This window comes from Notothenia coriiceps, unplaced genomic scaffold (assembly GCF_000735185.1).
Source record: "Notothenia coriiceps isolate Sejong01 unplaced genomic scaffold, NC01 NC01_scaffold00013977, whole genome shotgun sequence".
Lineage (NCBI taxonomy): Eukaryota > Metazoa > Chordata > Actinopteri > Perciformes > Nototheniidae > Notothenia > Notothenia coriiceps.
Window position 1 is genome coordinate 17,423 of NW_011346678.1, and position 13,996 is coordinate 31,418.

Consider the following 13,996-nt stretch of genomic DNA (forward strand, 5'->3'; position numbering starts at 1 on the left):
CACACACACACACACACACACACACACACACACACACACACACACACACACACACAGACACACAGACACACACACACACACACACACACACTTGCCCACGTAGAAGCTCAGGGACAAACACAGGAGATCCGCCCCCTCGTGGTGGCTCCCTGCAGCCGGCAGTGTGTGGGCAGGTCGGCCGAGAGCGAGAAGGAGAGCTGACAGACGGAGAACCCGTTAAGTCTCGGATAACCCCGTTACGTCACAATGGCGGAGACACATCTGTATCTGTTTGGACTCCCTCTTAGAGTGAGCTGTCCAATAAGCCCTCAGACGTCCACATGCTGGGGACAGAGGGACTGACTGGGGTTGCAGTCCAAAAGTATTATTTGCGAAGAAAGATTTCCAATCGAGTTAGATTAACCCAAAAAGCATGATGTTAGCATTACATACAAATATCCATCCATTACCAAAAGAAAATATATAATGCCGAACCACAATGTAGCGTTTCCTACGGTGCTTATTAAGCATTTTCCATCTTCTGTCATATCTTGCTAAAGTGCTTATATGTTTTGAACTTTCAAAAAATGTTAAACCAAAAGGCTAACTATATAGAAGTTTATGAAGCCTGCATGAACCAACTTGATAAGAAGGCACTAGGAGGAGTATCTAGATGCACTTTTAGTAGTCAGTCTGCAGAAACATGTACATCCGTTGCTTCATAACTATGTCGCTCAGTTTAAGTGCAGGCATTCTCTTTTCCCAAGTCCTCATTGTGGGGGAAACTTCTGTGTAGCAATCGACTCAAAAGGAGACACGGGGAGAGCTGGAGCTTTGATGTCAAACACTGACGGGTTTATTTGGAGCTTCGGCCGGAGAATTCACAAAACAAGTCAAAGAGTCAGAGGTTCTGACTTCACGGTAGAGTTGCCACGTCAATTCTGAAGAACTCTACCCCAGACCCGTGTGTTTAGCTAGTTCAGAGAGAGTAATCAACATGCTGCATAACAAGATCCTAACACCTCTGTCAGCTGACGCCAACAGGCAGGAACAGGGAGACAGAACACTGAGAGCACAGCAGCCAAGGCTACAGGTGCGTGTGCTCAGTCGGGACAGCATGAACTGATACACTGGGTCAAAGTTATGGGCCTTGGAAAATATTCCCCCAACTCTGATGAAATATTCTCAACATCTTTCCTAAACCATGCAGTGACTTTTTTCACGGAAGTGCTTAGAGGAAGACGTAAGACCTGATGTAGGAACCAAAATGCTACCTAGCCTGAGTTTATTATTTGTATTATTATATTATTACTTCCGGTAATTGTCACATGGGTGTGGTTTGTGTCGAGTGCGGATGACAGAGGGTGAGCTTGTGCTGTCATTTTTTCTGTTGACCGTTTTTGTCCCTATAGTTATTGTTGTTTTGATTTTTTTTATTGAATATCATCAAACCATCTTACTTCAGTATGGACTTTCTTAACAGGGTATATGCAGGAATCCTGAAGTCAGATGTAATTCCTTTTAAGACCCTTTTTAAGACCCTTTCCATACACAAGACCTCATCGCCACTTTGTGTTTTAACCGGTTACCTTGGCGACACACTTTACCTCACATTGACTATATACAGTATTGATTGTCCTTCCTCCTTATCTTCCAACCATTTGGACGCAAATTTGCATTTCCCCATAACGATGTTGTTTAACAACCGGCGTAAACGGACCTTCGGGAGCTATCAAGCAGTGAGCGTGCGATGTCCTGTTCAGATGACGTCAAATCCAACGGGATGCCATAAATAAACTACACAGAATCACACTACACACGATGTTGCTTAGCAACCGGCGTAAACGGACCTTAAGCTAAAAAATGTAATACCTTGGAAAATGCCCGTTTCATACTTTTTAATAGCCTTCATTTTCGCTAAATTGATTGATCAACTTTTAATACTTTTCAAGACCCGGCGGACACCCTGTATTACAGCAATACTGTAATGTTACTGTACATAGTGCTGCTGCATTGTGGGAATATTATCCTTAGGAGGGAAATGTAAACAGCACTTTAAAACTATACTGTAATATTACAGCAAAACCAAAAATAATATTAGTCATGACTAAATGATTTAATTTCAAGATAAAAAATCAATTAAAAATGAAATTGCCGTGCATGTTATCATATTTCATATCAGAACTGCAAAACTGTGCAGCGGTGCATTAATTTACAGAGCCCCCTCTGCGCTCCTGAATATCAGATTGCCTGCTTTGTACGCCGAGAGAAAAACACGCTGCACTCCCAGTTACAGTCCAAATCCATGCAGAGGAAACTGACAAAACCAGTGTGAACACAAGCTGTCAAGTGGGCAGCAATTCAACCTGTCATGTGACAATAGGGCGAGGCAGAGGGTCAATCCCACTGTGGTCAGACTGGAGAGATAAAGACGGATCGCGCTAACCGTTAGCTAATCCCGACGGAGAGGCCCTGCCAACACCATTAGGATAAACAGAGTCAGGCACCACGGTCGCTAGACACTTGAAAAGAACACCGGAGAAGGTGCTGCTATTGAAAAACAACCACACAGTCACAAGATATTCAACACCATGGAGATTAAAGTCGAAAAGACGTTTCTATTATGAACATGTCTCCTTGGTTTTACTGCAGAACAATCACAGAAGACAGGAATGTTCTGCTTTTCAAAACCAGGGCAAAAAGACTTATAGGGCAATATGTTGATATTAGATGGATATTTTATGAGATAAGATATCGTCTTAGATTTTGCATATCAGACGTGTTGTCTTTTCTAGGTTTTAAAGGCTGCATTACAGTTTCGTGATGGCATGTCCTTTTGGAATTGAGATTGTTTATCCACTAAGAAAGCACATAAAGTCAACCATAAAGTGTCATTGCAAATGAGTTTTTTGGTCAAAAGATATTGTGATATTTGGATGCAGTCAGTCGTGCATGTCTTTTTAGGGTACTAGACTTTTCGTGAAGGATTTTGAAACTCATTTAGTCAGTGTTCAAACTGTCCTAGTCTCCTCTCCATTCATTAATCATAGTTTCAAAGACTTCCTGATAGAAATGTTATGCATATTGATTGACACATCCTTGGTTCATACCATGAGTGCTCCAAGCCTCAGTATCTATAAATCAGACTATGTTCTAGATTAGAAATGATTTCATGTTTGGAAAGTCTCACTAAAAGCATTCAGGCGTAGATATGACAGTGAAAGCCATGTGGATGTAATTGTCTCAGGTAGTTAGCAGGATGTGCAGGTTGTATCACATGTCAGTTCTGAATCACATCCTCACTCATCTCAACAATAAAGAACACTGATAGGCTATTTCTAATTATTTAAAGGAACATATCGTCAAAACTACCTGCAACTATTTCCAACTGAGAAAATCACCAATTTGGTGGGAAACTAATCACATATGTAACCTCCACAACTGAATACAATACAAGCAATTTCTTGTACATTCAGTCAAATTTCTCCCGGGCGACAACTCCAAAAAATAAGTAAATGTGAGGATTTGCTCAATCATATAATGGTTGATTGATTGTGTTGAAGATTTGACTTTTATGACATTCCTTTTGGCCGAAAGAAGCTTTGAGGGGCATTTTTGTTTAATTTTGTATTTGATGGACACATGTGAGAATTTAAACTTCAGATTCATCAGAAATTATAACAAACGTTCAGACCTTATACAGACTATAATGCTTTTAGATGAGCATTGCTGTTACTGATGCCAACCAAATTCTTCATCCGTGTCTCTGTTTCCATAAACATTATGGAATCTGCCACCGGTACAAATTATAGCCTGCACAAAGCTGTAAAGACCATGGGCTTGTACTGTTAACAAGCCGACGATGACACCATAATCGTTTTCCTCAATGTCAAATAGACAGGCAGGCGGCTGTGCCACTAACTGTAGCCCACAGTGGTTTAAGTGGTGGCCGATTGACTGTCCATTGTGTGTAAAGCCATGCTGAAGATGCAGTGAAAGCAGGGCTCAAATAAAATGATGCCATCTCCACAACTAACCGGGATTTAGTGCATGTATCTGTAGCTGTTTATTGGAGGTCATGCAAAACGAGGAGCGTGTCTGCGAAACCACAGGATTTAAATGTTCAGAAGATAAACAACTCTACACAGAAACCTGATGTATAATGGGGACGGGACATTATGCATTGGCAGTGCTCAGCTTTAAATGGTTGTCAACTAATTTCATTTTGCCCTTTGTACCTACACTGTCCCCTTTGCTGTAACACTGTGGGACAGAAAGGATTTCAGAATGTTTTCCTGAAAAACAAGAAATAAGAAAACACTATTTAATTATTTTTACATAACTTAAGTAGACCAATTATGTGGTTCAGTAAATGCCAAAACTATACTCAAACTACCCCAAAGATGGTCTTAACCCCGACGACTTTCAAATGTTTGCAAAACCTTTTGATACAAATAAGGAAGGGTAGGGTCTGTTTTTGGTATGCTAGTAAAGGCTATTAGCTAGGTTTGGATTAGCCTGTGTCTCTCATAAAAGCTACTTATTCACAATTTTTCTGAATAATTTTTTTTGCACCAGCAAGTTTGGACTGCTTTTTACTACATGCACAAGTCTAAAATGCTAAAAGCAGGATGCACAAACACACTGCTGCAAGATTATCTTAGATTCCCACCAAGACTCCAGCTCCTGTTATGTTAAGTAGTCTTGATTATCTCTGCTGATAGAGGGTTTAGCGGGATGTAGCCATACGTAACACTTGAACAAGCTGAATGGCAACAGTTGCACACAGAAACACACTGTTGCAGGATGTACACAATGTTGCAATGCCGTAAAGTAGCAGCACACCGCATACGAGCACTTTTACACCACATTCCATTAGTATAATACATAATGTCTTCTGACCTGTTGCGTCCTTTCAGCCGGATTCATCATCACAGCCTGCCGAAAGCTGTTATCCACATAGGACGCCATTGTTTTGGAAGACACCGTCTGCAGGATATTGAATTCCTTATCCTGTATAAGTGTTTATGAATATCCAGAGCCACGGATATAAACAAAAGAAGTGCCCCCCCCCCTTGCTGTCTTGGCTGTATTCTTGTCGCTTGTGATCCCAATGCTAGCGGATAAGCTGGGAGTGCCAGGCCACGACTGGAGCCAGACAGCCGACAGTCTCCTCGGGGTGTCTGTCTCTCTGTGCCCGAAACCGGCTGCCAACACCCGTCCCACCGGGAGGAAACTTCTTACAAAGCCGCAGCTCAAACTGTCTCTTTGGAGTTATTTTCTTAGTGCAGAAAATGTCCCTTTATCCAAGCCAGCGTTCATGAAAGCCATTCCTTGTCTCTTCAGCATTTTGCTAGCGACGGAAAGAAATTACGCACCAGCAAACACAAAAAAGTATGCTGACCGAAACTGCTAACCTGTCAGTAATACACCTAAGTCCATTTTGAGAGGTAGACCCGAGAGCACTCACTGAGAAATCCCATTATTTTAGCATTTTTAATGGAGCTAAAAGTGGAGATAGGTCCGCCGCCGCTGTGCTCTGTTGTATGCCACCATGGTGACTGACACAGCGGGGTAAAGCCGGACACAGTTTACGGTTAAACTTCCTGTAAAGATGTTCAAAATAAAACTCCAACGTGTTTGACGGTCATACAAAGAGACAATGAAAAGGACGCTGTATTTAGGGAGGGGTCTGAGGTAAATTAATATTCAGGTTATTGTTTTAGCTCCTCAACATTGAATTTTCTCTGCAATATAATGTCCTCTGCATGCATCAATAAATTCCCCGAGCTTGCAGTTTTTGTATTGTTTTTTTAATGTATTTGTATTTTCTGTATGTCTTGTATATGTATATTTCATTGTTTGAGGAACCTGTGATCCAGGTTTTTCATTGCACCACTACACTACAGCTCTGCATGACGTTAACAATCGTTACATGTTTGAATCTTTAAACCCTTGAATAATGCAAAATGTCATAATGAATGCATAACCATTGCTTTTTTATTGCATTAAATAGCAGATAGAATAATCAGATTACCTCAAAAAACTCAAATCAAAATCAAGGACAGATGCTCATTTTACAGTAGACGTCGATACGGCATGAAATGCAGTAGACTACGAGCTGTCCCTTCTGTGCACCGAGCAGTGACATTATGATCTGTTTTAGTACATTCCAATATTTAATTTGCTCAATGCTCTTGATTTAGTGACTCCAAGGCAATACTTTCATTATATTTGCTTATTATATTGCTCGGTGTTCTCAATTAACTAATATCTTATTTGTAAGGCATAATCATTCCATTTCCTGTTCAGCTGTTGCTTTCTCTGTTTGACTTGACGGCGGTGTAGACACAAGGGGCGGCTCATGGGCGAGTCCATTTCACAAAAAAAAAAAATGGAACAAAAGTAGGAATGGGAAGGGGGAGTGGAGTGTGGATAAGTGATGCTCTGCAACCACCTAGTGACCCAATGAGGTAATACACATTGATATGACTACAACTATGCATGCGATAAATATGGCTTAGTAATAGGCCTACTTATGCATTTTATCAAGATAAGATAACCGAATATCTTATAAATGTCCTTGCAGAGTTAAGTGAATGTAAACTCATTATTGTGTGCCACAGACAAACACACTTGAATTGTACGGATAAACAATTCTGGCAGCTTTTTTATCTCTATTTGTATCCACATCAATTGTTTTTTAAATAACTCCACGACATCATAAGATAATGACACATTTAAAATGTAAGATTGTATTTTTTTTATCCCAGATGGAAAATGTAAAGCAGCTCAGGAAGAGCACAAGAAGAATACATACTTGTATTAATCCAGAGGCTAAGAAATAAGAAAACAGATGATTAGATAGATACGTACATAATTAATACACTATAATACCTTTGACTTACACGTGTTTAGGTCCAGGTATGAAAACACACAATGATATAACAAAAATGTTTATTGTTGGGAGTGGCCTTCCCAAGGAGCTCCACAGAGTTTCTTTACAGTTTCACTTAATAGAAGTATAACAAGTTATCAAATGAAGATCTCATAAAAAAGCCCTAACTCTGTGTGATTTGTTTAAAAATATACAAAGACACAGTCAACAAAACACATTTATTGGGGATTAGCCATTACCAAAATACAGCTTTTCCCACTTTCCCCAGAAACAAATAAATGCCGTAGGACAGACATTTTGTAATGCATTTGTTTTAGTCTGGAGTTATGTCAAACCGCAAAAGGCATTCTTAGCTCAATGGTTGCGTGTCTGGGATGAAGTTAACATAATGATGATCCCATAAGCATCCACGCATTAAGCAAAACTAAGCAAGAAAACTAAAGGGGGGATGGGGGAGTGCCTTTTCCCAAGCTTTGTCTGAGGGAAATCCCACAGTCTGAGAATATGAATAGCCACAGACCAAGGCTATTTAGAATGCAGTTAATATAATGGGATTGTTCGCTATACTAAAATTAAAAGAGAGAAAGGAAACCATTTTTACACCAGCTCTCTGATAAGATATGCGGTATTTCTTCCTTTATCTCAATCTATTTCATTAAGTAATAGGGAGTAAATGTACATTACAAGTGACATATATTTCATTAAACTTGATCCAAAACCACTGAACTGGAAGAATCCTGCAAGTGCATTAGCTTCAAATAAGCGTATGGAAGTGTTTTCTTTTTTCAAATAGGCATGCTTCAATAGCAGAAGCATACCGTTTTTATGATGTAACTAGGACACAACCAGTGACACCATGACAACCACTGGTTGCATGACAACCGACCATGACCCCATGGACAGAGCAGACCGCTGGGCTCGAGTTATCCCCAGAGGGCCCATTATATAGATGTATGTACAGACTGTAACTAAACTAAACAATGATGCAAAACAGTGAGGCAGCTGCAGGAGGGCCACAGCCTGGACAGAGGATGATCTTTACAGGTAGGAGAAACATGGAGCTTTATTAGGTCAGTATTTTACAGTGCATTAGAGGAAGTATATGGTATGTATACACAAAAAGCTGTCATTGATGTTATGAGCACAATAGTATATTAGAGGGAATATTGTTAGACTACCATACCCAGTTTACAGTATGTTTGAAGACCTTATTTTCAAACAATTCAAGGTCCAAAATGTATGGTCAATGTCCAAGAAATCATATTTTACTTTTGTTCTCATATCTTTTCATATATTTATAGCAGCTCTCAATGTTCATGGCAAAGCAAATCTGAGAATAAGAAATTGAAATGAACAAAGAAACACAAAAAGGGAACAAAAAGAAGATTTCAGGATATGAAAACTTGGTGGGATACTGCACACAGTTATGTAGATGTCAGTGTTCATTTGCAGACGTCTGCTTACACTAATTGAAAAGTAAACCAGAGAGAGTGCATGTTTTAAAGAAAATACATTGATGCACTTTTCTTTCTTCCTTTCTTTCTTTCTTTCTTTCTTACACCTATGTGACTGTAGAACCGTAACTGCGAGTAAAGGGTCAGGTTCATTTGGATATTTGTTTACCTTCTTTCCTCACATGTCCACTGTTTCTAACCAGGCCCAGATGGAATTGGAGACTACCGGCCGAGATCGAATTATTTCCCCCGGTACATTGGTGTGGGCGCCTCCTCAGCAGAGGCCACAGGTGACCTCAGGTACCTGTGCCGAGGTGCCACACATGCCCCCCCTCCCATGCCCAGGCAGGGCTATGTGGGGGAGGTGGGCTGGGGCCTGCAGTACAACCAGCTGCTGAACAGTGGGACGCTGCTCAGCAACATGCAAATTAAGGTACGGCTAAATCCACCATATGTGTCTTATGCAAATGGCACGAAGAAGCATTATACTGCAGTTAGTGTGCCACAAGGTTAGCATGACTTTGAGAATGGTTAAATATGATGCTGTATGCAGGACTGTAATTAATGCCTGGATAAACAACAGTAGAACAATACATCATTTCTGGATGACATTTAATGATTTTTGTTCATCACTCTATCTTTTCTCAACCGGGAATTTGCCTCTCCACTTTGGTTGTCAGAACTTAAAGAGTTATGATAAAGAAAACAGAAATAAATCAAACTAAACTGTCCTCCTTTCTGACAGAAAACTGAGTTACGGACAGCGTTGGAGGACAGATTGTCTCACCGGTTCCAGAGCAGTCAGTAAGACAGTATTCGTAACATTGCACACGTTGACTTTCTCAGAATCGTATTACATGTGTGTGTGCTGTGTCGAATGGATAAGTGCGAACATCTCAGGTTTGCACTGCGTTGAGTGACTGCATTGTGGGTTATCTGCTTCCACATCCATAATGCAACGCTTCCACTTTTGCAGGAACACACACCACCTCAGGCAAACCATAAGAAATCAGCCAGAGAGACATGGACACCACAAACACAAAAACTACCTAACAAAACACAAACATAACAACTCAAAACTATTCGAAAAAAACAATTATTTTCTTAAATAACCCAAACATAGCACAATTAAAACAGGATAATTCATTCTGTTTTGAAAGGGACCTTACGCTCATTTTCAAACAACACTAATATCCAATTCAACTGTATTGTCATTGCACAAGTAACAAACTGCAATATGTGGATATTGCCTGTAAATGTTGAATGCATCTCCTCTAACAAACTTCCATACATATTAATTTGGATGTGACTAGCGTCCTTAATGTTGCTTTAGCTGCAGGCTTTGTTGCCATTGTCCCATCGAATCCCAGAGACTTGAATAATCTATCCAAAGGTGCATTGAAGCAGGTCTGGAAGTCCTTTGAGAAACTAAGAACTTACTCAGTCATTAAATTAATTTTTCCTCCTGTGTATGCGTATCAATGTTTCATTATTCAGTCATTTTGTTTGTCTATCTGTAATGGGCACAAGAGAGTGATTGGACCTCAACACACTTCCGGGTTATGGATTCTTATTTTAGTGTCCGCATAAAGGGATACTTCACATCCAAAATGACCATTTGAATATACATTACTCACATTGTATTACCTTAAAGAAACTTAAAAAAGTAATTAAAGTAAACATAGGCTGCGTTTAACAGGCATTATACTTCAATGGGTAAAACATGTTTGTACTCTCTAGATAAGAAAGACCAATTAAAAAAAATTAAATACCAAATACTATCTCTTAGATTTTGAGACAAGTAATATATGGAGTTACTGCAAAGGTATCATGTGTTTGGAAATAATAACAAGGCTCAGATATGGTCTGATGGATAAGAGAAAAACAAAAATAAAGATATACTTTTAATATCCCACCTGATATGCAGGCACAGCAACTTGTTAAAATGAAAAGAGATCCCACTGATGATAAGAGAAGAAAGTGATGAAGGCAACCAGCCCCAGCTTATACAGCTACTTATCCCATAGCAACTCTGGTGCAAAAGGAGCCGCCTGCTTCAAAGTTTTGGAGATGGTTGTGTGAGGATGTTTTATCAACAGCATGTGTCACAAAGGCTGCTTCATCCTAGCAATATTCCCCCGAAAGTATGCAGAGCGACACACAGCTACTCGAGGCGAAAACTTAAAGAGATGGTCTGATAAATGATTTCCCCGGGGCTGGCATTCTGGCAAGCAATACTTCTGCTGCTAGTGATAGGAGAGACTGAAAGTGATACCAAGGCGCTCACACCCAGCCAGTTCCTCTATAGAAATGGAGGATGTCGATCCTCTTTCAACCGACAAACTATTGAGACGGCAAGATGAATGTCTTTCCTCGACTAGGGAGACTCTCTTGTTGTTATGCCGCCTCACCTAAATTGGCATCATAGTGCATTATAATTTATCAAACAAAACATTTCAGACTTCTTATTATTCTCTGAATAAAACCTTTACATTGAGCTCGTTACAGTCAAGAATAAATAACAAACGTATGGTTTACAAAAAATAAAATGTCAGGAGATACAAACAAAATGACCGTAAAGAGACACAGAATGACCTCAAAGAGACAAAAAACAATCCAAAAAGACATAAAGTGTTCTAAGCTAGTACTGAAAAACACTAAAGAGACACAGAAGGACACTAAAGAGTAGAATAGACATAAAACAAGCTCAGCCTGCTATCAAAATATGGTTTAAGTGATTACATTGAAAATGTAATGTTACATTTCATTTAGCTGACACATTTATCCAAAGCAACTTACAATTACCAATTACAGGGACATTCTCCCTGGAGTAACTAAGGGCTAAGTGCCTTACTCAAGGGCACACTAGTGGTGGTGTTCCTGGCAGGATTTGAACTCACACCCTTCCGATCTTCACCCCACCTCACTATCCATGAGACCACCACTATCCCATTTACTTTTGCAATTTCTAAATGTCTTCTCTAAAAGTAAATATTTAGACTGGAAAAGTTTCCTTTATCAGTCACTCAGGATAAAGCTTTTTACAGTTAGCCCGCATGAGGATTGAGAACTGGATGTACGGGACATTTAAGACTAAAAGGAATGTATCACCTTAACAAGTGATTCAAAACATAGCTCACAGTATCTCTTGCAAATCAATAGGTTGTTCATAACTCTTGGGTGTATTTCGAACAACTAAATTACTCTATGAAAAGGGACTTCCTTCTTCTTTAATATCTGATAGAACATTAAACAGATTGAAGAAATAACACGCCCTGTAGGTACACATTACATTAAATTGCATGTCACTTGTTAGACACTTTTATCCAAAGCGATTTACATACATTCAGTACTGTGGACAATCTCCACAGGAGCAAGTTGGCGTGAAGTGTCTTGCCCATGGACACAACGACATGCTGACTGCAGTGGGACTCGAACTTGCTACCCCCTGATTTGAAGTCCTGCACACTAACCACTGAGCCACAGCCACCTCAAAGATTCAGGAGTTGCACGGTATTCTGTACTCATGTTGACCACCCTCCCAAGTCACGCGATCAACATGTCACACACATGGCATCTTACCTCACACCACACTTCGCTCTGCCATGCTGGGAGGTGAACCAGCAACCCTCTGGTTGTTAGGCATCCATTTACCCCTTCAGCCAAAGACACCATGTTGGTCATTAATGGATCTCGCCTCATTCATTTATATTACCGTGTCTATTTGTTTCCTCCCAGGAAAAACATGATGGATTACTCACTGCGAGTCAACACACAGTTTCATTAAGAGATTCAGACCTAACCGCAGCTGGCTTCTACGACCCAGGAGGACCTGGCTCTTAATAAGATGCGTCAAGTTTGATTAAAAATACTTTTAATCTCAGTAACATCAGGACTTTTCACAAGTTTCATTTTGCAGACCAATATTAAATCCAATACTGACTCAAACCTTTCTTGCACGACTCTAATACTTGTGTGAGTTCACGTTGAGTGCAGTTAAACTTATTGTAGTTCCGGTACATCTGACAATGTAAACTGGCAAAAACAAGGGTCGAATGTTTGACTATGTTTTGCCATTGTGCTCGAAGTAGTATCACATATCAGGTGTGGCACTGCTTCCTAAAACAGATGATTCTCTCCAACAATAACAGTATTGTTTATCAGAGGCACCTCTCAGAGCATCACAGATATACTTGTTATTGTCTGTATGAGAAGAACCAGGTAATCCATCCCCACAGCTAAAATAATCATATCCACTTATGTCTGGTGTAGATAACCGAGCAAATTCTAAGCCACATCAGAAAATCACCAATTTTCAAATAAAGAGCCAGAGACAGATATCCATATCTCGAGGTAGGCTGCAATTTGCAGACAATCCCATCTTCAATAGGCTGGGCTCAGTCTGAAGTCTGCCTGAAGGCAAGTTGTGATTGCATTTTGTTGAGACGGAACATTGTATGCATTAACAAGAAGAGGTGTATCCCAGAAGGCTGAGTCGAAATCATCATAAACAAGAAGTGGATCCATAGGGGCTGCAGAAAGAAAAGAAAAAGAGAAAAGAGCATCTTGCAGGTTTTTTTTTTTCTACATTTATGCTTAAAGAGCAACTCCCAGGTTAAAGACACCTGTGAATAAATGTGTAGGAAAATGATGAATACACTAGATTTTCAAAAAAATATACAGAAATATACACTACAGTGACATCTGGCGTCGTTTTTGTAAGAAATGTTCACTTCCGCATAAAAAAGCCTCGGCGTGTGACGTAACACGGGGGACACAAGGGGGAGAGCGGCCGGTGTAACGTATTAATAAACATGGATCCCAATGCTAGTTTCGACACAGAAGAAGTTGAACATGAATATTCGAATGCATATGACGGACCACAACCTTATAATTATGAGCCTGCTAGGCGTCCAAGAGACCAACCTTTCTCCGCCAGATCGTCAAGTATCAGCCGTATCTCGCGTCTCCCCTCCGGTACACAGCACCGTAGTTTGGAGTTGCATTAGGTAACGCGAGATACGGCTGATACTTGCATATTAGTTTCTGTTATGGATCAGTATCAACTAGCATTGGGATCCATGTTTATTAATACGTTACACCGGCCGCTCTCCCCCTTGTTTCCCCCGTGTTACGTCACACGCGGGAGGTCACGTGCCGAGGCTTTTTTATGCGGAAGTGAACATTTCTTACAAAAACGATGCCAGATGTCACTGTAGTGTATATTTCTGTATATTTTTTTGAAAATCTAGTGTATTCATCATTTCCCTACACATGTATTCACAGGTGTCTTTAACCTGGAAGTTGCTCTTTAATCCAGGACACCTAAATCTGTTTTTCACTATTTGTCTAATTATATGGTTTGTTCGAAAAATGATGTCTTGTGGACAATAAACAAAGTAATATTCACTTATTGCCTCTTGTTGCATGTTTAATAAGTCTATGCATTAGGTTAAAAAAAAGAGTGTTTGACTCCAGTCATTCATCCAGTGTTTACAAGTAGGAGCAAATGTCATCAGGTTAATTAAGAGAAGATCGAGGTGTGCGTTGTGTGCATCATCTATTTTTTTCATGTATTGAAGTCACTGGATTAGACACAATTAACTTTGTAGTACCTGCTTTATAGTGTGAATAGCCCATTTCTTTAATTGTGAATTTGTTCATT

At 40.0% G+C, this 13,996-nt stretch overlaps 1 protein-coding gene across 1 annotated transcript; it reads left to right on the plus strand.

Annotated features, from left to right (window-relative positions):
• The first annotated feature begins 7,858 nt into the window (after nt 1–7,858).
• On the plus strand, nt 7,859–12,168 carry spmip2 (sperm microtubule inner protein 2). Its single transcript, XM_010774413.1, has 4 exons — nt 7,859–7,921; nt 8,535–8,764; nt 9,077–9,135; nt 12,070–12,168. The coding sequence occupies exons 1-4, from the start codon at nt 7,861–7,863 to the stop codon at nt 12,116–12,118; spliced, it is 399 nt and encodes a 132-aa protein (XP_010772715.1). The 5' UTR covers nt 7,859–7,860; the 3' UTR covers nt 12,119–12,168.
• The last annotated feature ends 1,828 nt before the right edge of the window (nt 12,169–13,996 follow it).